At 34.7% G+C, this 26,106-nt stretch overlaps 1 protein-coding gene and 1 long non-coding RNA gene across 2 annotated transcripts; both read right to left on the reverse strand.

Moving 5' to 3' along the window:
* Nucleotides 1–1,486: 1,486 nt before the first annotated feature.
* Nucleotides 1,487–4,006, reverse strand: LOC126815809 (uncharacterized). The gene is made up of 2 exons (XR_007678067.2): nucleotides 3,878–4,006; nucleotides 1,487–3,062 (listed from the first exon to the last, which is right to left on the reverse strand). It is a non-coding gene; the product is annotated as an uncharacterized LOC126815809 (long non-coding RNA).
* A 2,639-nt stretch (nucleotides 4,007–6,645) lies between these two features.
* LOC126815805 (ras-related protein Rab-11A) lies at nucleotides 6,646–26,056 on the reverse strand. Its single transcript, XM_050541764.2, has 6 exons — nucleotides 25,758–26,056; nucleotides 23,909–24,020; nucleotides 17,825–17,908; nucleotides 15,761–15,954; nucleotides 13,028–13,108; nucleotides 6,646–10,315 (listed from the first exon to the last, which is right to left on the reverse strand). Exons 1-6 carry the CDS (start codon nucleotides 25,795–25,797, stop codon nucleotides 10,176–10,178), a joined length of 651 nt encoding a protein of 216 aa, XP_050397721.1. The 5' UTR covers nucleotides 25,798–26,056; the 3' UTR covers nucleotides 6,646–10,175.
* Nucleotides 26,057–26,106: the final 50 nt, after the last annotated feature.

Consider the following 26,106-nt stretch of genomic DNA (forward strand, 5'->3'; position numbering starts at 1 on the left):
TTTGTTTATTTAATCTGATTTGTGTATGATGTCCCCAAAATATGATTTGACACTCTTTTTTTTTTCATTAAAACTCAAAAGCTGCTATTACATAGGGGTATACGGGCATGGCGGGTTACAAGGCATATACTATACGTAGGTATACTGGGCTAGTCAGTTATTTTCCCAACCGATTTTGGTACCGGCTCATTCATATCTAAACAGAATGGATTCAGAAAAAGAGGAAACTCTGACTTGGTTTTTACGTGCGGAGGCGTAAAGTATGGTGGAATGCAGTAGCGGATTATCAGTGAGGCTGCAGCCTCAGGCCCAAAGATTTTGTAAAAAAAAATTTTTTAGACTTGTCTGATACGATTAAAAACACATAGACAATGAATGTTAGGGGGTGGGGTTTTTCGGCCCAACGGGAATCAACATAGGCCCTCATCCGAAATTAATTAGGCCCACGCCATTTTAAATAGGCCCTATTGTTTGGAGATCTGATCTTATTTTTTAAACGTAGGCCTACAATGTACGTTAAATCCTTGTAAGTTTTCGGTTATGTCTTGCTTAATATATTGTATCCACGTGACGTCATTTATGGGCATATAAAGTTACATCCAATATCAAACGAATTTGGCTTAAGAAAAAATATCTAGCAAAAGATCTTGCGCTAGTTTCGATGTAAACACCCTATCATGAGGAAATATTATCCTTGAAAATAGGTGTATGTACAGTTGGTTTCCGGTGACGTTTCTGCTGTCAAAGCATTTTGTACGACAAATTTCAATAGTTATAACTAATATTTTAATAATATTATAACCTCAGTAACGAATCCCGTTTTTAATGTTAGCAACTAAATAGGCCCTCCAGCAACTGCCGCCTCAGGCCTTGGTGGAGCTTAATCCGTAACTGGTGGCATGAAGGTCAGGCTTTGTGTCGGCTCATTTCAATACTGAGAGGGGGGGGGGGGGGAATAACTGGAAATCACTGTTCATGATAATCTAGAATAGTCTACCATGCCTAGAGATATGTCCATCAATGTTCACAACGTTTGATTCGAACTTTTTACAACACATGCCCCATTTTGTACTCATCCCATGGAATTTACTCCTCCCTGAAGCAAGTATGCGTCGCAAAAAAAAACGAACATGCACGATACCATGTATACGCGTATATATGGTGCCCCTATACGCGTATAGTCCGATGTAAACCGCTAAGCAAATTCCTGTTGTTCGAACACAAGTATTCGCGTATACCTCTAAACGAATACCGTATACCCCTATGTAATAGCAGCCTAAAAGACTATTTAAGCTGTGGACCTGCAATTTAGAGTGTAGTTGTCAAATATCCATATTGTATGTACTATGTTTGAAATAATAATGATATAGATACGATACTTTTTAATTATTCGACTTTATATATATAAAATTGCTTTTTCTGGGCCACCTGATATATCATATTTATATCAACTTTTTGCTGTATGATTAGAAGATAATGCCAGAACTAAGAATATACATTTATTTGATATCATTAAACATTGGGAGCAGAGTTACATTTTAAATTTCCATATTCGTAAAATAGTCAGTTTATGAAAGCATTGCTTACTTTAATAGTGAGAAATAAAATGAATGCAAAACACGCGACATTGAATTGCGAAATGATTCCCGACTGATTGTGACCACAGGTGGATATAAATAACTACAGCTGTATATACTACACAATATGTTGCATTTGGTGCATGCCTTAATTTTGAGATATTTAAATGTGTGGAGCAAGTTAAAGTACAAGAAACTGTTAGGGTGCTATATTGACTATAGTTTTATAGTTGTGCTAAACCACACACCCCTCTCTCTCTCCCCTCCATTTCATGATGGTTCCTCTATAATTTACAGCAATTTTCCCTTGCGACATTGGGCTCATTGACGTTATAAAAATTTTCAAAAAATTGTTATAGGTCAAGAAATGTCATGGATTTAACAACACTTTCGTAATCCTCTGTGAAACAGATTGGGATTTAACATTGAAGTCGGTGCGGGAGAATTACTTGTCCGGGACCTGATATTTAGGGTGGGACGATTTACCCAATACTACCCAATTCCGTACCCAATACCAACCTAATACCACCTCAATATCACCACATACTACCCATGATATTTGGTAGTATTTAGTAGTATTTGATAAGTATTTGGTCGTATTGGGTTATTATTTGCTTGATTTGGGTGATATAGGGAGGCAAATGGAACAGCCATATTTGAAGTACATTTCCGACGATATATCTCACTATTTTTGAAAAAAAATCAAGTAATATGCTCATTTGGCACCATTATGTTGTAGTATTGGGTAGTATGTGGTGAAATTGGGTAGTATTGGGTAAATCGTCCCTCCGTGATATTTACAGTAACAATTGATTCCAAATGAATACACTAACTGCAGCTGGTTTACAAGTAGAAATTTGTAAATGGAAAATATTCGTCTCCTGATGCCCATTAGATTAAATAAAATTGCATTATTTGAAAATATTTAATTCCTGAATTAGATAATTTTGATTTATTTATTAAATATTTACACGTGAACCCTAGTTTGAATCAATATGTATTCATTAAAATATCATCAGACGAGGTCGACTTATTTCTAGTTATCTACATGTTTCTTCGGGTCTTTAATAGTAACTTTTATGTCACCACAGCCTAGCTTTATCATTAACCAATGCTCTCTTGATTTTAATACAATTTTCTCATTCTTTTCAATGTTGTTTTCATATAGTACTATAGTTCCAGTGTTTGTTATATGGAATTTGACAACACAAGGGTCAAAATATAAAACCCGGCCGCACAAATAACAGAATATCGGCGTTTCTTTAGAGGATGGGTTCGTCTCTGTCACGCCAACATCGACATAACCGGTTCCACAAAATTGAATTATAACATCCTCATAGGGTTGAATTTGACGACAAGAAAAACAGGAACCCGTGACATCGGCAGCACTTTTCCATTCGACAGTTCTTCTATCATCTGATAAATTAATCCCTGGGTGATGTGTTGTACTAAACACCAGGTGGCCACTTGGACCTACATTACTACCTAAAAAATAATATAAACAATTTCTCTGTCTTTGTACTTCCACAGAAGGCATAAATTACGAAATTTTATGCAGTGCCAGAATAAACCGAATAAAGTTCTTATTATAGAAGGTTTTTTTTTTAAAATTTACATAAACACCGCCAAGAGGAAAAACGAATAGTCCGACCCCATCTTCATCTGAGAAATAACATTATGTATTATCTCTCCTAATAATTTAACACTTTGGTCCTTAAGACAATTTTGGTTCTTTGAAAAATTGTTGCTTCACACTGTCTATAGAGTCAAATCACACGTACTTAATGGACGTGAATATATAGTTTATACATAAAAAAAACCAGTGATATTTTTGTAAAATCATAACCATTGTCAAAATATCCATCAAATTCTATCTGTTAATTGACCTATGGTTGTTAGACAAAATAAGGTAATGTTTCCTCCTTTAGTTTTGTGAAATAAAGAGGTTTATTCCATATTTGGGATGGAAGTTAACGTCAGGGCTATCTAAAACGTGCAGAAATTAGGGGGTATAAAACAGGGTGTAGAGCGAGATTGATCAGAGCTCATCCAGATATTCCAAGCAGCCATTATTATTGAGAACGAGGACCCTTCAAAGCCATTACAGCTTAGCAATAAAGTTGTATGAACCATTTATTCTGTAGTGTTATTACGATCACGAAGAAACAAACACAACAAGAAAAGAAGTCCGATAGTACTACAATAACCCTATCACAGAAATACAGGAGCCCTAACCTAGTCGTTTCTTCAATTAATATGTGTACTAATATCCATTATCACGTAATTATATAGATACTTACAGCAACAACCCATGAATATTTTACATGTAAAATTAATAAAACATCTGGTTATACTGGACGTATATAACCCGAGAAGAATTTTAATAATACCTGTAGTATACAAAAGACAAGGCTAGTACTCATTCAATAAGTTGACTTTTATGTATACTGTCGCCACTAACGATTTCTATTATATATTTGGGACGCTATAGCTGTGAATTAAGGTTGTTAAAAGCTTTCATTGACTGGTAAATTTATATACTTAGAACTGACAGGGTATATATATGGCTTCGAATGTCTCTTTGCATTGTTTATTTGAATTCTTAAATTGAATTCAAATTTCAGTTAATTTATTAAGGATATATTACGTAAGATAAGATAAAGAATTGACCGTTCTTGCTATAATAGTTCAAAAATAGATAATGTAAAAAATGAATTTTTAAAAATTTCATTTAAATTACTTTATTCTGAGCCAAGTTATCCCTGTTGTTTATTATGGTGACCACACTGGTATATTGGAGACTTAGACTCGCTGCTCCATTTTTAAACTGTTCTAATCTAGTTAAAATCTCGAGCATCCTTTGGCATCGAGATTTGATTATGGTCTTGTCATGTTAATAAATGTCTAATAATTTCTATAACATTTAAGGCCTTACGACAGATTGGGCCTTAAGAAAGACCTGCAATTGGCAAATTTAGCATTCTTAATTCTATTTTTAAAATTGTCTGAATTCACTTATATATATTTTTTTTAAATCTCTATTTTGCTCTTATTTTATTATTATTATACAATTGCAAGATAATAAACCAGTGGTTGCCAGGCAAGATATATTTTAAGTTTCATCAAAATCGGATAAAAATTGTGACTTCTAGAGGGTCCACAACCTTGGTTGGTATTACATACTTTTACACTATTTGCATTTGCGTACACGGAGCGCCCATTTTATCAAGCAGTTTCGGTCCGATATTCACGAAATTCGAACTCAAACATCATTAGGGTGTAACGGTGATACATTTATTAAACGTTTTTAAAATCGGATACAAATTGCGATCTCTAGAGGTTCGACAAGCTAAAAATGGGATTTTTCGTACAATCAGGGGCCATAATCCAGGAAGTTACGGTCCGGTTAGCCTCAATATGTATCGTTAAACTGTGTTTAAAGCTACAATTGATACAGCCCAAGACTCCTTAGGTTCAAACGCACAATTGTCAACACATATCATTACAGTTTGTATTGAAATAAGTAATTTTATCAGAAATAGTGAAGACTGGACCACTAAAATAGTTACCGAACAGTTTTTCTTTGTGGTAATGCATTCTACATTTTCAAAGCGATGTTTCTTATAATGTGAAAGCCGCCATGACACCGGCCAGTTGAAATAAGTCCGGTAGTCGAGAAATTTCGCGTAGCAGTTGAGTTTCATAAATTATGCGGTAAGGCTTCACCTTTATTTCTATAGGAATTGGTTTATTATATGTTAAGCTATGTGCAGTACAGTTTTGGGTCAGTTGATGTGTAAATTAAGGGAACTATAGGCCAGTAACTTTTTTGTAGTCATTTGACTAAAAAACTTCCGCAAAGGAACTCCGTAGGACGAGCCACTGCTGTGGCTGGAGTAAGGCGGAAGACATCAGTAGTGGAACAATTTCTATGGTCCGGTATGCGCAAGGATCAAAAGGAACCAAGATCTTTGGATTATAATCATACATGTGATTTTTAATTCGTACAATCAGGGGCCATAATCCAGGAAGATATGGTCCGATATGCGCGAATATCGAAAGGAACCGAGATCTTTGGGTTATGAACATATATTTCAAGTTTCATCAAAATCGGATAAAAATTGTGACTTCTTGTTCTAGAGTGTCCACAACCATGGTATTACATACTTTTACACTATTTGCGTACAAGAGCGGCCATTATGTCCGGCAGTTTGGGTCAGATTTTTACGAAATTCGAACTCGACCTTCATTGATGTGTAACGGCGACATATTTTTATTTGTCTACGATATCACCTTAGGTGGAAGTGGACGTAAAACCTTAGGAACGAACAAACGTGATATATTTGAACGTTTTTTAAAATTAAACAAATTGTGACTTCTTATACAGTGGGTCCACAAGCTAAAAATGCGATTTTTCGAATATTCAGTGGCCACAATCCAAGAAGTTACGTTCGGATATGCGCCATTATCGAAAGGAACCAAGATCTTTGTGATATAAACAAATTTAAAGTTTATCAAAAACGGATCAAAAATTTGGCCTCTAGAGGGTACACAACCGTGATATATCATATATTTGTACTATTTGCGTACGAGAGGCGTCCATTTTGTCCACATAATGCTAACGAAAGCTTTCAAGGACTGAGCTATCAAAATATGTTATTATCTATCTAGATGATGCTGCAACATCAAGATTGAGCAATAGATAAATAATCGTGTTAAGTGCACGCCTACTATACTAATATGTAGTTCCATACTGAAAATGCATGCAGGGTGGTGGTTGCAAAGACATGCATGCATCTGTAGATCAGTGCCTTCTGCCTGAGAATCTTTAAAACTATATGCACAAAGATGCATAAACAGTCCATTAATAATTTTAAAGATTCATCTCATTTTAATCTATATCACCTTTCACAAGTTTAGACATGCTCTTTGACCCACTGTTGAAATTAGGACCTTGGTACATTATTGGATAGTCATTAACAAAAGAAATCACTACTTATCTGAAGACAAGCTGGTTTAAAGTCTAATTCTATATTATTAACTACTACCAACAGGTACAAAGTAAGACTTCTCTGTGTGTTCATTTGCTCTTTATTAATACACAAAATTGTACATTAGCAAGATAGAAATAATATATAGTTTACGGTTGAATGACCTCAACATAAGGCCACAGTAACAAAACGTTTAGAGATGAACAAAGCTACAAATCGCTGCACATGACCGCATAACATGTATGAAGAACAGCACAGTCAATGCCATGTTTCTATACAAATATGCACACAATAATTTAAAGGTAAAACATTTGACTGCAAACATTTGAAACCAAGAAAAGATATTAAGATATTATTGTGAATGCTATTTATATGGGATGGATTTTAAAATAACTTATATATCTACTCATAAATACATTATCAATATATATACCTATGCAACTCCACGCGTAATGCACAGTTCTCACTTATTTGTTTTTCGAGGGGAAAACACTGTAACAAAACAAAACAATTACAGAAATCTTGATTGTAAATAATGATCAGGGAAGAAAATCTGATGTGAATCTGCATTTGACTTTATTCTTAAAAGTACAGAACATTTTTCATACAATTCCAAAAAGAAATGCACATCCACAGCTCTATCATAGGATAGTGCTGTGTAACTGTGTCAAAGATCAAATTAATATGCACCCACATTCCTTCAGGATTTATAGGTTTCGATTACAGTGTAGATTAACACATTTTATATACAATCACTTATATATGGGAATGAAGATAAATTAACATTTTAAGTGCAAAGTTTATTTAAGAATAAAATTTATATCTACAAAATATATAAAAATAATGGGATAGTTATAGTGGATATCTCAGTTGACCAATGTAATTGGTCACCTAATTACAGATCAGATACTACAGCCATTCTACCACTCTATTGTAATAATTTGCATATCTAACATACATTGTACTCTAAGGTTTAGTTTCAAGTTGATAGATTGTTGGACTATGAACAGCTATAGCATTACTTCTTATAATTTGACACTGCAGTTGTGTCAACCTTCACAATTATATGACAAAACTCAGGTCATACATTCTTAAATATACATATTTATTATAAGGTGATACATACAGTATATAATATCATTAATTATATAGGCTTGATTTACAAAATGTATAGTAGTGTAGTGAGGGAGGAACACAATATCCAAGTCTAAATAGTGTTTATTAGAAGAAAAGAGTTCTCTAGATATGATTAGGATTTTCAGATGATGGAAGTCTTAAAGATGTATTATGTAAGAGCTAAATCTGCCTATTGCAGATTTTTTTCTTGATTCAAATGTTATATAAATTATTATTTAGACATTTATTCATATGACAAGTCCATATTCAACTCTCTTGAGTCTAGACCAATGGATGGCTGAGATATTAAATGGATTAGACAAGGTCCTCCATATCTACATTAACCATTAAAACAGAAAATTGAGACCTTGTTTATTGTTGCAGCAATGGTACTCAATACTCAACACAATTTAAACTGTTTCTGGTCAAAACTGCAAACATTCATAACTTCTGTCAGAATAAGACAATTTTACTGAAATTTTAAGTATATTCATTATCTATTTTTAAACCATAAAGTTACGGTCAGCTCTTTATCTAAATCTTACATAATACATCGCTGTTAAATATATGCCACAGAATTCACACTAACACTCAGGATAGAATTAGTGATCAATAAAAAATCTTCAACAATTAAGAGGGGGAGAAATAAGAATGTAGAACACTGTCCAAATTGTTTACAATTTTTAAGTCAGCATCAATACGAAAATGATAAAAATCTAACAAATCTTTTAAATAAGACAAATTTTGATGATAATGTACACTGAGCAACAATAACAATGTAACAACCACATTGAGTAGACACTTTTAGTACTGGTTTTATATCAAATATTTGAAGTAAATCTATTGCTGAAAGCTACAACATTGTAAATGGTTGTTATTTCAATTCATTGTGACAAATTTAGATCCTTCTTCATGATCCCCTGACAAAAGGAATTACAAATAACATAAATCAATTAATCAATCATGAATACTAACATTCATACTCATACATGTATTTTAATTCAGCATTATAAAACATGCGTATAAATATACCACCAATAACATCCTAGGCAAAATTAACTTAATTAGTCTATAAATAAGCAAATAAAGAATACCGGGTATTATTATTTTAAACTCAATTTTGCCTAGGAATGTTTTACCACATAACCAGTCCAGTGTCAGTTTGATAAACTAAGTAACATGAGAACTTGAATGTACTTCCATCATATCAACACAACTTATAATAACACTTAAATAATATTAATTAACATTTCTAGGTTACCCACTATCTTTCAACTATATCACTTAATCACTGCTTACTGACATATTTTAATTGTTGAAACATGAACCCAAAAATGCACCCATAGTCGAATTTTTAACTCCACTTATCACAAAATTACAGCCTTGCAAAATGAAAAATTAAATTCTATATTTGACATTGAGTACTAGCAGATAGTGAAGTTGAAAGAAATTAATTGTCAGGAGTAAAAAGGTTTTATGGCCAGGGACAAGCATCATTATTTTAATAGAACTGTATGTGAACACCATCCGGTAGCTTCTTCAACCTCCCATCATTAGCGTTCTTTTCATCTGACATCATAGAGGATTTCATTTAGAGAAAAAAATTACACTAATCAACATAACCATGCATGTAATATAAACTCTATTCTTTCATTCAAGTTCTTATGTTAAATAGTTTAAATAATGATGTTCTCATTATATACTGATGAGCCAAATCTAAAATATTTCAAGCCAGTTTTGAAAAAATTATGCAAACATGAGATTGGCCAATAAATTAAGAAGAGAGGTGAGTGATGTAATTAAATAAGATAAGCCTAGAAATACAGTCAATTTTAAATTATCTACAAAGTGTTACATAACTCTCAGTCTTAACAACACACATAAAAATAAATTTTAGCTTTAATGGCATATACACTCACATTTGTGGCAAATTATTCTAGGTACAATTTTGTACTGATCTCCACACTGGGTTCTGTACACCAACAATATACACATAGTATTTATATTATATATATTTTATATATGAATAGCCAACTTTTAATATATTAACAGCATGATCATCAAAAATAAGCCAAATGGCAACATTTGGCAGATAGAAACAACATGAAAAAGTTGATTAACTGATGTGAACATGTTCATTCTGATAGCCATGACAATTAACCTCAATAGTAGGTGTACATTTAATCCGAGTGTTGCACATTGACTGAAGCTATAACAACTAGAAATGGAATGGTATCATCACATGACCCGACTGACCCATTCAGTAACCATTTTATTATAGTTACTATTATACCCTATATAAATAGATGATATATATACTGTATATATATATATTGATCTAAGTGATGACTAGAGCCCAGTCGGTTGTATAACCAGTTGTAAACAATATGTCATATTATAGATTTTTGATGATCATGCCCACTGAACCCCCACCCAGTCTTTTAATGACTCAATAAGTAACAAGATGAATAAATGTTCAACTAGTAGTGTCCTAAACATTACAACACTGTTTCTTTGCTCCTGGTGTACTTTCCGTAGGTGCTACTGTTATTGTTTGTACATTTGTACTTGGTGAATGTTCATCATCAGGGCTATCACGGATTTGCTTCTGAGAAACTATCTTGTAAATCTCTGAAAAGACAAATCAAATAATGTAAGTAGTAAATAGTATTGTTATTTAATAGAAAGGATAACCAATACCTCAGGCTATTCAATCTGATTAAAATGACCAGAAATTGTAATCTAATTTGAACAAAGCTGATACCTTGCCTAAATCCCAAAATAAATGCAAGTCAGATATCAATAATACCTTTATCTTTTTGCAAAGCATCAACCAACTTGGCCTAAGCAGAACTGGCTTATGATCGAAATTAAGTCAAGGTTTTGGGGTTGTTAAACTACACATCAAGTTCCATTACTCAATTAGAAGCAAAGTTATCATGTTATTAGAGAGAAGAAAGAATTAAAGAATTAAAGTAGCTAAGTCTCTAACTCAATATCATCCAAAATCTTCAACATTCAAAACACGATTTATTTGTCAAATTAAATCAACATTCATGTTGTGATCTTACCGGAAAAAGATGGGTTTTTGATATCCAATATTTAAGACAAAATAAACATTTTACCATTGGTACACGAATCGTGTACCATAATGCGCTTCAGTCCCAGTTGTATCAAGAGACTCGAGGGACGAGGCTAGACACATTGCACCAAATCAAACGGGGTATGTAGACTGGAATAACCAGACGCTAGAAATTTGCACTCGCTTGAGACTGCTGGCTTATTTCGCCGAACATAACTGATTTGAAATTGGAGTAAAAACGGAAACCATTGAATGTAAATCAGTTTATATACATTCATACTACTGTATTATATGTGTTGCGACCTACTCTTGTCAATTTCTAGGTCACTAATGTTAGCGATTTAGCTCCTTTAAAGTGAGAGATTGATACCCCTGTCAGTGAAAATGACTATCCATGGTACACCTGTTTTAACATTTTGTTTATGTTATTATTTATTCAACTGGGTGATTCTGATTAAATTATTTATATCATCACACTACTGATGGGGGTTGTCATAAACAACCAGCGGCTGCCAGGCAGGATATGCTCACATTTTGCAAGAGATGGATAGAGAACAAGCTAAAAACAAACAGGATTTTTGAAAATGAAATGAAATGAAATGGGGTTTAACGTCCTACTGTTCTCCTCCTTACTGGGCTAATGAAGACGGGCATACGCCATACAGTGTGCTATGAGGGAAATTTTGCCCGGGCAGCGGCACTATCGCCTACTCTTATATCGAATTCCAACTGCCAAGGGATCTTTTACGTGCATTCCAATGTATACACAGAACCTCGGTTTTTTGTCTCATCCAAAGGACTAGACAGCTGTCCTTGTCAGGCCCTCCGTCCTGCATCACTGACAAGGGGAAACCACGCCGGAAAATCAGGATGAACTTTCTCGGCCAATGCAGGGATCGAACACCCGACCTCCAGGCTAGCGAGCCAGCGTCTTACCGACTTAACCACGTGATCCCCAGAGGATTTTTTGTAAATCAGGGGCAAAAATCCGGAAAGTTATGGTCTGAAATGCGCAAATTCGAATTCAACCCTCATTATGGTGGAATGGTGAAATATTTAAATGGTTTTTAAAATTGTGACCTAGAGAATCCGCAAACTAAAAATGAGATTTTTCGAACAATCAGGAGCCATAATCCAGGAAGTTACGTTCGTATATACACGATTATCAAAAGGGACCAAGATCTTAGTGTTAACGGTGATATATTCACTTGTTTTTTTTAAATCGGATAAAAATCGTGAACGTTTTTTTTTAAATGGATAATAATTGTGATATCTAGAGGGACCTTAAGCTAAAAACGCGATTTTTCGTACAATCAGGGGCCATAACTCAGGAAGTTACTATCCGATATGCGTGAATACTGAAAGGAACCAAGATCTTTGGGTTATAAACTTGCATTTCAAGTTTCATCAAAATCAGAAGAAATGTTCCGATATGTGCGAATATCAAAGGATCTTTGGGTTATAAGCATACATTTCAAGTTTAAACCAAATCGGATAGAAATTGTGACCTCTACAGTGTTCACAAGCTAAAAACGTGATTTTTCGTATAATCAGGGGCCATAATCCATGAAGTTACAGTCCGATACATGCCAATGTCGAAAGGAACCGAGATCTTAGGGTGATTAACCTATATTTCAAGTTTAATTGAAATAGGATAAATTGTGACCTGTAGACTGTTCACAAACAATTGTGGACGACAATTGGACCGATATGCTCGAATATCGAAAGGAACAGAGATCTTTGGGTTATCAACTTAATTCAAGTTTCAACAAAATCGGATACAAAATTGTGACCTCTATAGGGTTAACAGGCTAAATACATGATTTTTTGTACAATCAGGGGCCATAATCCATGAAGTTACGGTCCGATACAAGGCAATATCGAAAGGATCTTTTGTTGAAATTGGATAAAAATTGTGACCTGTAGAGTGTCCACAAACAATTGTGGACGGACGGACAAGGGCGACGACAATAGACATCCACATGAAAATGTGGGCGTATAAAAACGGAATTTCTGTAGGTCACAACAGCCATTAAAATGTAAATTCTGTTGAAAGTGGATTCGAAAACACCGCCAAAAAACTGCAGTCTGGTTCTGGAACACCGTTTTATGCTGGAATAGCTTTAAGTCATGGTCATTATTCATAAATATCAGATATTCAATTAAAATTAGTATTATGCTGATGACTTCTTCCAGTGACAAACAGATTTGACCACAACAATATAATAATGGGTCATTATATATTTTGAAATTCAACCAACCTGTTAAAATATTCTGAAAAGCAGCTTCTACATTTGTTGAGTCTAAAGCTGAAGTCTCTATAAAGGATAATGAATTTTTCTCTGAAAAAAAGGAGAAAATAATTACAGTGAAATATTACAAATTATATTCATCAGATCATATGTTTTGTTTTTAGCCTGATTTTCAGTCAAATCCTGCCCTCTAGCAATACTCATTGTATTACTTTAGTTAGAATATATTGTAAATATATATTCCATTCTTAATTTGGTCAAATGTCAAGGTTACAATATTACTAAAGGAAGTAAAAGAGAATACTATGGTATAGGTGCTTACCTTTTTGCCATAATGAATATGGTTATATCAACCTAAAATATTACTGTAGGTTACAAAACTCAAAGTAGGCTAGGTACCCAGACGCCAGTAGGCTAAGGTACATCTAGGCCTAGGCCCTGGAAGCTATAGGCCTACATTATGACTATGTTGCTAATGCTATGATTTTGATTGAAAGAATTGTTTTGTTTTTACAATGTAGGCCTATTTTCCATTTGAATATTTTCATTATTCCTTCAAATGTAGGCTATCGTAGAGGAACTCCCTTTTTTTATTTGTATATTTCCGTCAACAATATCAAATCAAGGCCTGATGTATTAATAAAACCTTGTGTTTGTCAGCCTAGATTGTCAGAAAGATCGCTCAATTATCTTTCTAATGATATTAAGATAGGTTGCCAGACAACAAAACATACACCCACAGCAGCTAAATCGTCCGAGCGGTCGACAAGGGTTGTCGAATATTTATTCCTTTGTAGGTAATTGGGGGTCTTTACAAGACAGTGCCATACAAATCAGATTATAAATTTTGTCGTTTGAGGGTTTACAAGGTTCTACAAACTGAAACAAGGGTCTCAACTCTGGAAGTAATCTACAGATATTGTTGAAATTTGACAGGCTTTTTCGTTTTACTAATTTAAATAATGCATATAAATTTCATACATATTGGATGATAACTTTCATCAATCGAGCATTAACAAGGTTTAACAAAATGAAACAAGGGCAATAACTCTAGAAGTAATTATTGTAAATTGCTGAAATTCAATAGGCTTTTTCGTTTCACTAATTAAAATCATGCATATAAATTTCACAAAGATCGGGTGATAACTTTTGGCGTAATAAACGGAAATTGCTGAAATTCAATAGGCTTTTTCGTTTCACTAATCTAAATAATGCATATACATTTCAAAAAGATTCGGTGATAACTTTTGGTGATGGAGTGTTCACAAGGTTCAATAAAGTGAAACAAGGGCCATAACTCTAGACGTAATAAACGGAAATTGCTGAAATTCAATAGGCTTTTTCGTTTCACTAATCTAAATAATGCATATACATTTCACAAAGATTCGGTGATAACTTTTGGTGATGGAGCGTTCACAAGGTTCAATAAAGCAAAACAAGGGCCATAACTCTAGACGTAATTAACGGAAATTGCTGAAATTCAATAGGCTTTTTCGTTTCACTAATCTAAATAATGCATATACATTTCACAAAGATTCGGTGATAACTTTTGGTGATGGAGCGTTCACAAGGTTCAATAAATCAAAACAAGGGCCATAACTCTAGACGTAATTAACGGAAATTGCTGAAATTCAATAGAATGGACGGATGGGGGCGACGGCAGCTAAATCGTCCGGGCAGTCAACAAGAGTTGTCACATATTTTTAATTTTCGGTAATGAAACATTTATAATAAACTAAAATTGGATTATAAATTTAAAGTCAATCAGATATTAAGTTTGGCCTCTTGAGCGTCCACAAGATTTTTTGAAGTGATCAAGGGCCATAACTCTGGCAGTAGTTATCGGAAATCGCTGAAAATCTATAGACTTCTTCGTCTCATGACCTTAAACACTGTGTATAAATTTAAGATCAATCGGATATTAACTTTGGCCTCTAGAGCGTACACAAGATTTTTTGAAGTGATCAAGGGCCATAACTCTGACAGTAATTATGGAAATCGCTGAAAATCAATAGGCTTCTTCGTCTCATGACCTTAAACACTGTGTATAAATTTAAGATCAATCGGATATTAACTTTGGCCTCTAGAGCGTCCACAAGATTTTTTGAAGTGATCAAGGGCCATAACTCTGGCAGTAATTATCGGAAATCGCTGAAAATCAATAGACTTCTTCGTCTCATGACCTTAAACACTGTGTATAAATTTAAAGTCAATCGGATATTAACTTTAGCCTCTAGAGCGCCCACAAGATTTTTCAAAGTGATTAAGGGCCATAACTCTGGCAGTAATTATCGGAAATCACTGAAAATCAATAGGCTTCTTTGTCTCATGACCTTAAACACTATGTATAAATTTAAAGTCAATCGAATATTAACTTTAGCCTCCAGAGCGTCCACAAGATTTTTCAAAGTGATCAAGGGCATTACTCTGGCATCGGTGAAAATCAATAGGCCTCATCGTTTCATGACCTTAAACACAGTGTATAAATGTAAATTCAATCAAATATTAACTTAGCCTCGAGAGCGTCCACAAAAATTTTACAAGTGATCAAGGACAATAATTCTGGCAGTAATTATCAGAAATCGGTGAAAATGAATGACCTTAAACACTGTGTATAAATTTAAAGTCAATCGGGTACATGTATTAACTTTAGCCCCTAGAACGTCCACTAGATTTTTCAAAGCAATCAATTGTGGACGCCAGACTGACAAACGGGGCGACGACAATATTTCAAATTCACACCTGCAAATACTTTGGCTTCATCTGTTGGCACAGCTCGCAGATGTCTTAAATCACTTTTATTTCCTACAAGCATTATGACAATATTCTGGTCAGCATGATCTCGTAATTCTTTTAACCATCTTTCTACATTTTCATATGTCAAATGTTTAGCAATATCATAGACTAACAGTGCACCAACAGCTCCTCTATAATACCTGAAATTAAAGAAACCTATTTTATTTCATTCTAATCACTGCTATTATTATAGAACAACATTCTGGGTATCTTTCAGATCTACTATCCAACTGATGTTTAACTATGCAAAAGAAATTAAGTACCTGTTAAAACAAAGATAGGTTGCCAGGCAACGAAACATACGCCCACAGCAGCTAAATCGTCCAGGCAGTCAACAAGAGTTGTCGCATATTCTTAGTTTTTTCGGTAATGAAACATTTATAATACACTAAAATCTGATTAAGAGCAACAACTCATTAAGTAGTTATCAGAAAACCATTAGAATTTGTTTGGTTTTTATAAAGTTCTGCCCCATGCCAACGTTTTGTATACAAAACTTTTAATATCATGGATTTGTTCAAGTCATAAAAATTCATTGAAAATCAATACACTTGTTCGTCTCAAGATCTTAAATTCTGTGTATCAATCTGAAGTCAATCGGATGATAACTTTAGCCTTTAGAGCGGATATCGTTGAAAATCGTTGATAATCTGCCAGTAATTATCGGAAATCGCTGAAAAACAATAGGCTTCTTCATCTTACGACCTTAAACACTGTGTATAAATTTAAAGTCAATCGAATATTAACTTTGGCCTCTAGAACGTCCACAAGATTTTTTGAAGTGATCAAGGGCTATAACTCTGGCAGTAATTATCAGAAATCGCTGAAAATCAATAAGATTCTTCGTCTCATAACCTCAAACACTGTGCATAAATTTAAAGTCAATTGGATACTAACTTTAGCCTCTAGAACATCCACAAGATTTTGTGAAGTGATCAAGGGCCATAACTCTGGCAGTAATTATCGGAAATTGTTGAAAATCTATAGGTTTCTTCGTCTCATGACCTTAAACACTGTGTATAAATTTAAAGTTAATCGGATTATTAACTTTGGCCTCTAGAGCGTCCACAAGATTTTTCAAAGTGATCAAGGGCCATAACTCTGGCAGTAATTATCGGAAATCGCTGAAAATCAATAGGCTTCTTCATTACATGACCTTAAACACTGTGTATAAATTTAAGGTCAATCGGATATTAACTTTGGCCTATAGAGCGTCCACAAGATTTTTCAAACTGATCAAGGGCTATAACTCTGGCAGTAATTATCAGAAATCGCTGAAAATCAATAGGATTCTTCGTCTCATGACCTTAAACACTGTGTATAAATAAAAGGTCAATCGGATATTAACTTTGGCTTCTAGAGCATCCACAAGATTTTTTGAAGTGATCAAGAGCCATAACTCTGGCAGTAATTATCGGAAATCTCTGAAAATCAATAGGCTTCTTTGTCTCATACATTAAACACTGTGTATAAATTTAAGGTCAATCGGATATTAACTTTGGCTTCTAGAGCGTCCACAAGATTTTCTGAAGTGATCAAGGGCCATTACTCTGGCAGTAATTATCGGAAATCGTTGAAAATCAATAGGCTTTTTCGTCTCAAGACCTTAAACACTGTGTATAAATTGAAGGTCAATCGGATATTAACTTTGGCTTCTAGAGTGTCCACAAGATTTTTTTAAGTGATCAAGGGCCATAACTCTGGCAGTAATTATCGGAAATCGCTGAAAATCAATAGGCTTCTTCGTCTCAAGACCTTAAACACTGTGTATAAATTAAAGGTCAATCGGATATTAACTTCGGCCTCTAGAGCGTCCACAAGCAATTGTGGACGCCGGACCGACGACAATATACGACCACATTTCAATGTGGGCGTATAAAAATTAATATACATGCACGGTTTAACCTAATTTATGAACCATGGCATTAATGTGACTTTAACAACCCCCCACCCCCCAAAAAAAGAAGCCAAGGTAAAACTGACAGAATCCAAAGATAAATAAATACTTACGCGCTAGTTATAGCCCGATACCTTTCTTGACCAGCTGTATCCCAGATCTGAGCTTTTATTGTTTTAGCATCTACTTGTATACTCCTAAAACATACAAAAAAGTTTGATCAGTCTGCACCATTGTACTGCGGGCAAGTACAATGACAATGTTTACTTGCACCAAAATTTTTTTACTGTACCATCAGCAGTCAGATGGAAATGGTCAATTGAAATAAAGATAGGTTGCCAGGCAACGAAACATACGCCCACAGCAGTTAAATCGTCCGGGGAGTCAACAAGAGTTGTCGCATATTTTTACTTTATTGGGTAATTAAACATTTATAATACATTAAAATCTGATAAAGAGTAACAACTAATTAAGTAATTATCAGAAAACCATTAGAATTTGTTTGGTTTTTATAAAGTTCTGCCCCATGCTAATGTTTAGTATAGAAAACTTTTAACATCATGGATTTAGTTGTTCAAGTCATAAAAATTCATTGAAAATCAATATACTTGTTCGTCTCAAGACCTTAAACTCTGTGTATCAATCTGAAGTCAATCGGATGATAACTTTAGCCTCTAGAGTGTCAGAAGATTTTTCAAAGTGATCAAGGGCCATAACTATGGCAGTAATTATCGGAAATCGCTAAAAATCAATAGGCTTCTTCGTCTCATGACATTAAACACTGTGTAAAAATTTAAAGTCAATCGGATATTAACTTTGACTTCTAGAGCGTCCACAAGATTTTTGAAAGTGATCAAGGACCATAACTCTGGCAGTAATTATCTGAAATCGCTGAAAATCAATAGGCTTCTTCGTCGCATGACATTAAACACTGTGTATAAATTTAAAGTCAATCGGATATTAACTTTAGCCTCTAGAGCGTTGACAAGATTTTTCAAAGGGATCAAGGGCCATAACGCTGGCAGTAATTATCGGAAATCGCTAAAAATCAATAGGCTTCTTCGTCTCATGACATTAAACACTGTGTAAAAATTTAAAGTCAATCGGATATTAACTTTGACTTCTAGAGCGTCCACAAGATTTTTGAAAGTGATCAAGGACCATAACTCTGGCAGTAATTATCTGAAATCGCTGAAAATCAATAGGCTTCTTCGTCTCATGACCTTAAACACTGTGTATAAATTTAAAGTAAATCGGATATTAACTTTAGCCTCTAGATCGTCCACAAGATTTTTTGAAGTGATCTAGGGCCATAACTCTGGCAGTAATTATCAGAAATCGCTGAAAATCAAAAGGCTTCTTCGTCTCATGACCTTACACTGTGTATAAATTTAAAGTAAATCGGATATTAACTTTAGCCTCTAGAGCGTCCACAAGATTTTTTGAAGTGATCAAGGGCCATTACTCTGGCAGTAATTATCGGAAATTGCTGAAAATCAATAGGCTTCTTCGTCTTGTGACCTTAAACACTGTGTATAAATTTAAAGTCAATCGGATATTAACTTTAGCCTCTAGAGCGTCCACAAGATTTTTTGAAGTGATCAAGGGCCATAACTCTGACAGTAATTATTGGAAATCGCTGAAAATCAATAGGCTTCTTCGTCTCATGGCCTTAAACACTGTATATAAATTTAAAGTCAATCGGATATTAACTTTAGCCTCTAGAGCGTCCACAAGACTTTTTGAAGTGATCAAGGGCCATAACTCTGGCAGTAATTATCGGAAATCACTGAAAATCAATAGGCTTCTTCGTCTCATGACCTTAAACACTGTGTATAAATTTAAAGTCAATCGGATATTAACTTTAGCCTCTAGAGCGTCCACAAGCAATTGTGGGCGCCGGACCGACGGACAGGGGTGACGACAATATACGACCACATTTCAATGTGGGCGTATAAAAAAGAAATTTTTATTAGGTCATATATTTTGTTATTCATTAAGATAAAATGTTCAGCCTTTACAATCCTAAAGTTTCCAGTGATCGCATCCACAAATCGGTTATTTTTATTAGTTTTGATGCAGTAGGAAAAGGTCATAGAAACAGAATCATTCTGAGACATTCTCCCTCTGGTTCACATTTAACCAGGGCCTCCCAATTAGCCAATGTTGTTTAAATTCACGTTTATGTGACACTGTTTCATACCTGCGCCATGATTCTGCTATACTACTTGAGCAACATCGTCACCGGATCCGCGTTTCTTATTATTCAATGTCTTGCCGGGCTGTGCCCCTTCCACCCATCTTAACATCTCCCGATGACAAAGAGTGACAGACAAACAGAAAAACGAAAAAACAGAAAAACGAAAGTCAAGGAAAACCGTCAACAAAGGTCACATTTCCAAGGTCATAAGTAAGACAAGTATTAAATGGAATTGTCTCCCTTGGAGTAGAAACTGCGCTCCACCGCGTTTCCTCGATCTTTTACCGAACCCCAAACATTAACAGTGTGAGCAACGGGGAAATGGATATTTTTAATTTTTTTAGCGAAATTTTCGTGTGTCATCTTCGTCAATGTACATTTGTATCTCATTCTATTAACCAGCGGCTGCCAGGAAGGATACGCCCACATTTTCGAGAGATGGATAGAGAACAAGCTAACAAGAAAGTGATTTTTCCTACAATCAAGGGCCATAATTCAGGAAATTACAATTCGATATGCGCATATATCGAAAGGAACTGAACGAACGGCAGCCATTTTGTCTGTCAATTTTGGGCCGATTTTCACGAAATTCGAACTTAGTCGTCCTCAGGGTGTAACGGTGATATAATAATAGGTTTTTTTAAATCGGATAAAAATTATGACCTCTATAGGATCCACAAGCTAAAAACCCAATTTTTCGTACAATCAGGGGCTATAATTCAGGAAGTTACGGTCCGATATGTGCGAATATCGAAAGGAACCAAGATCTTTGGGTTATAAACTTACATTTCAAGTTTCAACAAAATCGGATAAAAAATTGTGACCTCTATAGGGTCCACAACCTTGATATAACATATTCTTATGCTATTCCAGAACGAATGGCGGCCATTTTGTCTGTCAATTTTGGGCCGATTTTCACTCAGTCGTCCTTAGGGTGTAACGGTGATATAATAATACGTTTTTATAAATCGGATAAAAATTATGACCTCTATAGGGTCCACAAGCTAAAAACGTGATTTTTTGTACAATCAGGGGCCACAATTCAGGAAATTACGGTCCAATATGCGCGAATATCGAAAGGAACCGAGATCTTTGGGTTATAGACTTACATTTCAAGTTTCAACAAAATCGGATAAAAATTGTGACCTCTATAGGTCCACAACCTTGATATACCATTTTCTTACGCTATTTGAGAACGAACGACGGCCATTTTGTCTGTCAATTTTCACGAAATTCGAATTCAGTCATCCCTAGGGTGTAACGGTGATATAATAATACGTTTTTTTTAAATCGGGTAAAAATTATGACTTCTATAGGGTCCACAAGCTAAAAACGTGATTTTTCGTACAATCAGGGGTCATAATTCAGGAAGTTACGGTCCGATATGCACGAATATCGAAAGAAACCGAGATCTTTGGGTTATAAACTTACATTTCAAGTTTCAACAAAATCAGATAAAAATTGTGACCCCTATAGGGTCCACAACCTTGATATACCATATTTTTACCCTATTTGGGAACAAACGGCGGCCATTTTGTCTGTCAATTTTGGGCCGCTTTCACGAAATTCGTACTCAGTCATCCTTAGGGTGTAACGGTGATATAATAGAACGTTTTTTTAAATCGGATAAAAATTATGACTTCTATAGGGTCCACAAGCTAAAAACGTGATTTTTCGTACAATCAGGGGCCATAATTCAGGAAGTTACTGTCCGATATGCGCAAATATCAAAAGTAAATGAAATCTTTGGGTTATAAACTTACATTTCAAGTTTCAACCAAACCGGATAAAAATTGTGACCTCTATAGGGTCCACAACCTTGATATACCATATTTTTTACGCTATTTGAGAACGAATGGCGGCCATTTTGTCTGTCAGTTTTGGGCCGATTTTCACGAAATTCGAACTCAGCCGTCCACAATCTAAAAACGTGATTTTTTGTACAATCAGGGGCCATAATTCAGGAAGTTACAGTCCGATATGCACGAATATCGAAAGGAACCAAGGGTTATAAACATGCATTTCAAGATTCATCAATATCGGATCAAAATTGTGACCTCTAGAGTGTCCACAAGCTAAAAACGTGATTTTTCATAAATAATCAGGGGCCATAATCCATGAAGCTATATTTCAAGTTTTGTTGAAATCAGATAAAAATTGTGACCTGTAGGGTCTCCACAAACAAATTGTGGATGGTCCGGACAAACAGGGGCGACGACAATATACGTCAACATGAAAATGTGGGCGTATAAAAATTCACCAAAAATAGAACAGTAGAAAAAGATACCAAAAATATCATTTGGAAGTTTATTTAATAGTTAGCAAGAGAAAAATTTTGTTCCAATAACATCAGAATTGTTTTACAATTTACAAATAAATATACTTATATACTAATTTATTGCAATTCAATAGAATATGGACATGTGAATAAAATCCTGTCCATGTATGTGTAACATAAATTCTTTTTGTACAGAGAATCTGGCAGGTTGCAGATTGTAAAACAACCAACTGGTTTAAGAAAAACAAGCCAACAGTGAGGCTGATGTCCCCCGCTGAAATCCCAAAATAGATAGATGACACATATTAATTAATCGCACATTTATTTTTTTCAAAAGTATCAAGCAATCAAACTGATTATTAAATGTATACACTAAGTTTCATCACTCTCTATCAGACAGAATCAAAGTTATCTTGCCCCAAGACATCAATCAATGAAATTGCTTAGCTCAGCTTAGCTTGAAATATTAATCATTGAACTCAGTCAAGACATTCACTTAATGAACATCTACATCAAGTTTAAAGTAGCTAAGTCCGTAACTCAGTATCATCCAAAATCTTCGACATTGAAAACACAAATTTTTTTTCAATTTAAATCAGCATTGGTGTTGTGATCTTACCTGGAAAAGATGGGCTTCTGATATCCAATATTTAAGACAAAACAAACATTTTACCATTGGTAAACGAATCGTGTACCAGAATGCGTTTAGGCGTCATTTGTAACAAGGTGCTCAAAGAATGAGGCTAGACAATATATTCCACAAGTCATGTCAAACAGTGATATCATGTTCTTATTTGGAGAGCATGAGCAATAAATAATATCGGTGTTGACTGGAATAACCAGACGCTAGAAACTGACTTGCGGTTGAGACTTCGGGCGTATTTCGCCGAACATAACTGATGACAATTCACAGTAAAACGGACACGATTTAATGTATAACAATTTATATAAATTCATATTACATTATTATATGTGTTCAGACCCATTTGTGCCAATTTCTTGGTCCAAAATATTAGCGATTTAGCTCCTTTAAACATTCTACCTCAATTAAAAGTACAGTTGTTACGTTCCAAAGTCTTGACCAATCAAATTGCTGATCATGTTTGTTAGTCAAGGTAATGATCAATCTGAACGACAGACCCACCCTAGCTACCATTTAATTTTCGTACGTTAGTTACGTAGGGTAATATAATGAATCTATACTTGGAGTTTCATCACTCTCAATTAAATATAACCCTAGTTATCGGGCCCCAAAGCACATTCTAGCTCAATTAGAATGAGAGTTATTGTGTTCCAAAGTCTCAACCAATCAAATTGCTTTTTGCTCTGCTTACCCTGAGCAGAGAATGCTCATTATCGAACTTAGTCAAGGTATTGATGTAATGAAACTATATACCAAATTTCATCACTCTCACTTAATTAGAACTAAAGTTATTGGGTCCCAAAGCATCAACCAATCAAATTGCTTATCTCTGCTTACCCAAAGCAGAAAATGCTTATCTTCAAACTCCATCAAGGCATTGACTTAATAAACACCTACACCAAGTTTGAACATTCTAGCTCAATTAGGAGAGTTATTGTGTCCCAAAAAGTGTGACGGACAGACAGACAAACCCATTCTAATAGTCCCATGTTTTTGAAGGTAAAAATGCCAATATTTGTTTGATGTATCAATGTACAGCAAGTAGGCCAACAACTGCAGTAAGTTATATAACTTACCTTGTAGCAAATTCTACACCAATGGTACTTTTACTTTCTAAATTAAATTCATTTCTTGTGAATCTTGACAAAAGATTACTTTTTCCTACACCAGAATCACCAATCAAAACAACTGAAAAAGAAAAGAAAAAAAGTGTTATCATTAATAAAATAAGAAGAGCTTACATCATTGAATTATTCAGGACATTTGGGGGTTTCTATACAGGTGGATATTGGAAAATGATATGTATTAATTACTTTTCCAGATTCCGTTGATTTTATCCAAGTCACTCACTGCAGCATGCATGTGTACACAACAAGTACAGCATCTTGGTTCTAGACTACTACTAGTCATCACGGATTATAAATAACAGATCTGTTGGGCTGATCATAAATGGGTAGTTTTAGAATTTGTTGCTTTAGTACACCTAGCTCCGTAAATTAATGATTTAAACCCTGATTAGGAGGAATTAGATATTTTTAGCAATTTATAAAAATAGTCCAATAGTAATAAGTAAAATTATACTTGTAAGTGAAGTACACATAATGCTCTAAATATAAATTTTTTAACACAAACTCCATGCTGGCCTGCTACATTTGTACATGTGTCATACATAAATAAATATATGACTCAATAAATGTAACAAAATGGCCGAGATATTTGAGAGTTTAATAAGCTGTAATGAATGAAATTAGATTTAAGGTTCTACTTTTATGCACCAACTGCGCTACTAATAAAGACGGAATATGCCATTGAATTTGTTATGAGGGAAATTTTGTCTGGAAAGCAATTGAATTCTATCCAAAGGTTCTTTAACGTACGCAAGGCCTTGGTTTTCTGATCCTCCAACTGACTAGGAATCCTGCACCAATGACCATTAGAAAATATGCTGGACAACTTTCCCGGCCACTTAGGGATCGAACACTTAACATCATGGTTAGTAAGCCAATGTCTAACTCAAGAGAGCCACTGAGCAACCGAGCCTCCATATTCTTTGGAATGGAAGTACCTAAATTTTTAAATTCATGGCATAAATTTTTGTGTAAATGGAATATTGTTATAAATCTTTCAGTGTACTGGTACTTATAATGTGCGCCTTACACATATTTCAATAAACATGCAGTGATATAATACATATAACTACATTACAGTAGGTAGAAGAGGTGTTGGGAAATAAAATGAAATGGGGTTTAACGTCCTACTGTTCTGCTCCGAACTGGGCTAATGAAGACGGGCATACGCCATACAGTGTGCTATGGTATGCAGGAAATTTTGCCAGGGCAGCGGCACTATGGCCTATTATTATATCGAATTCCAACTGTCAATTGATCTTTTACGTGCACGCCAATGTGTACACAGCTCATCTGCTAATAAGTTTGTTGTTCCAGTTGAAACTGCAGTATTAATGTCACTCTTAGCATTATGGCTAGCACTAGCAGACATTTTTTCAAATTAAGGCTACTACTAGGTCTAGGCCTTCTAGCCGTGTAGATCATACCAGCTACGTCTTAGTCGTCTTCTCAGAAATGAATTCAAGAGTTCTGCAAGAAATCAATATGGTACAGTGACTGTCAACTGTGTCTGTTATAAATAATTTTATGTCATCATAGTCAACTGTATTTTATTAATGACATAACTTATTGGTTTCTAGCAGAATAGCATAGGCTTAATTTTAAACCCGAAATTTATAGACAGGTCAGTGTCGTCGTCAGTGACTTTTCGAGTTACTATTAATCCGCTTCTAGGCTATTCGGTTTGTTCCACAACACATCATATCCATCTATAATTGAAACCTTGTACATAAAATAAAAACATATAAAGATATGAAACATCTTATTCACCACGTATGTTTCTACTTGGGATGCTCACCTTTAAATAAATAATCGTACTCGTCATCTTTCGTCCCCATATTTTGACTTTTCCGATTGACAGTCGGTGTAAACAAACACTTCTGTCACCGAAATATTTAGCAAACACCCCAAAATAAAATATGAAACGAACGTGTTATTCAACAGAAAATATTCCCGTTACACATAAATTCAATAACAACTACAGATGGCTTCGATAATTATGGATATATTGCTCTTTTGTTTAGTTAACCTATCGAAGTCTGAACAAATATGGCGGATGTTCGACGCCCCTTGGTTAACTGCGCATGAAAATGACGTCATACATGTTACCGGAAGTTCATCATTTCTTTTTTAATCATTCGTAATCA

This window comes from Patella vulgata, chromosome 3 (assembly GCF_932274485.2).
Source record: "Patella vulgata chromosome 3, xgPatVulg1.2, whole genome shotgun sequence".
NCBI lineage: Eukaryota > Metazoa > Mollusca > Gastropoda > Patellidae > Patella > Patella vulgata.

Coding starts and splice junctions, on each gene's coding strand:
- LOC126815805 (XM_050541764.2), bottom strand. CDS start 25,797: ATGGGGACGAAAGATGACGAGTACGATTATTTATTTAAAG. Junction 13,109..15,760: donor TGAAGCCAAAGTATTTGCAG/GTGTGAATTTGA, acceptor CCTTTTTTTCAG/AGAAAAATTCATTATCCTTT. Junction 10,316..13,027: donor TTTTCAGAATATTTTAACAG/GTTGGTTGAATT, acceptor TTGTCTTTTCAG/AGATTTACAAGATAGTTTCT.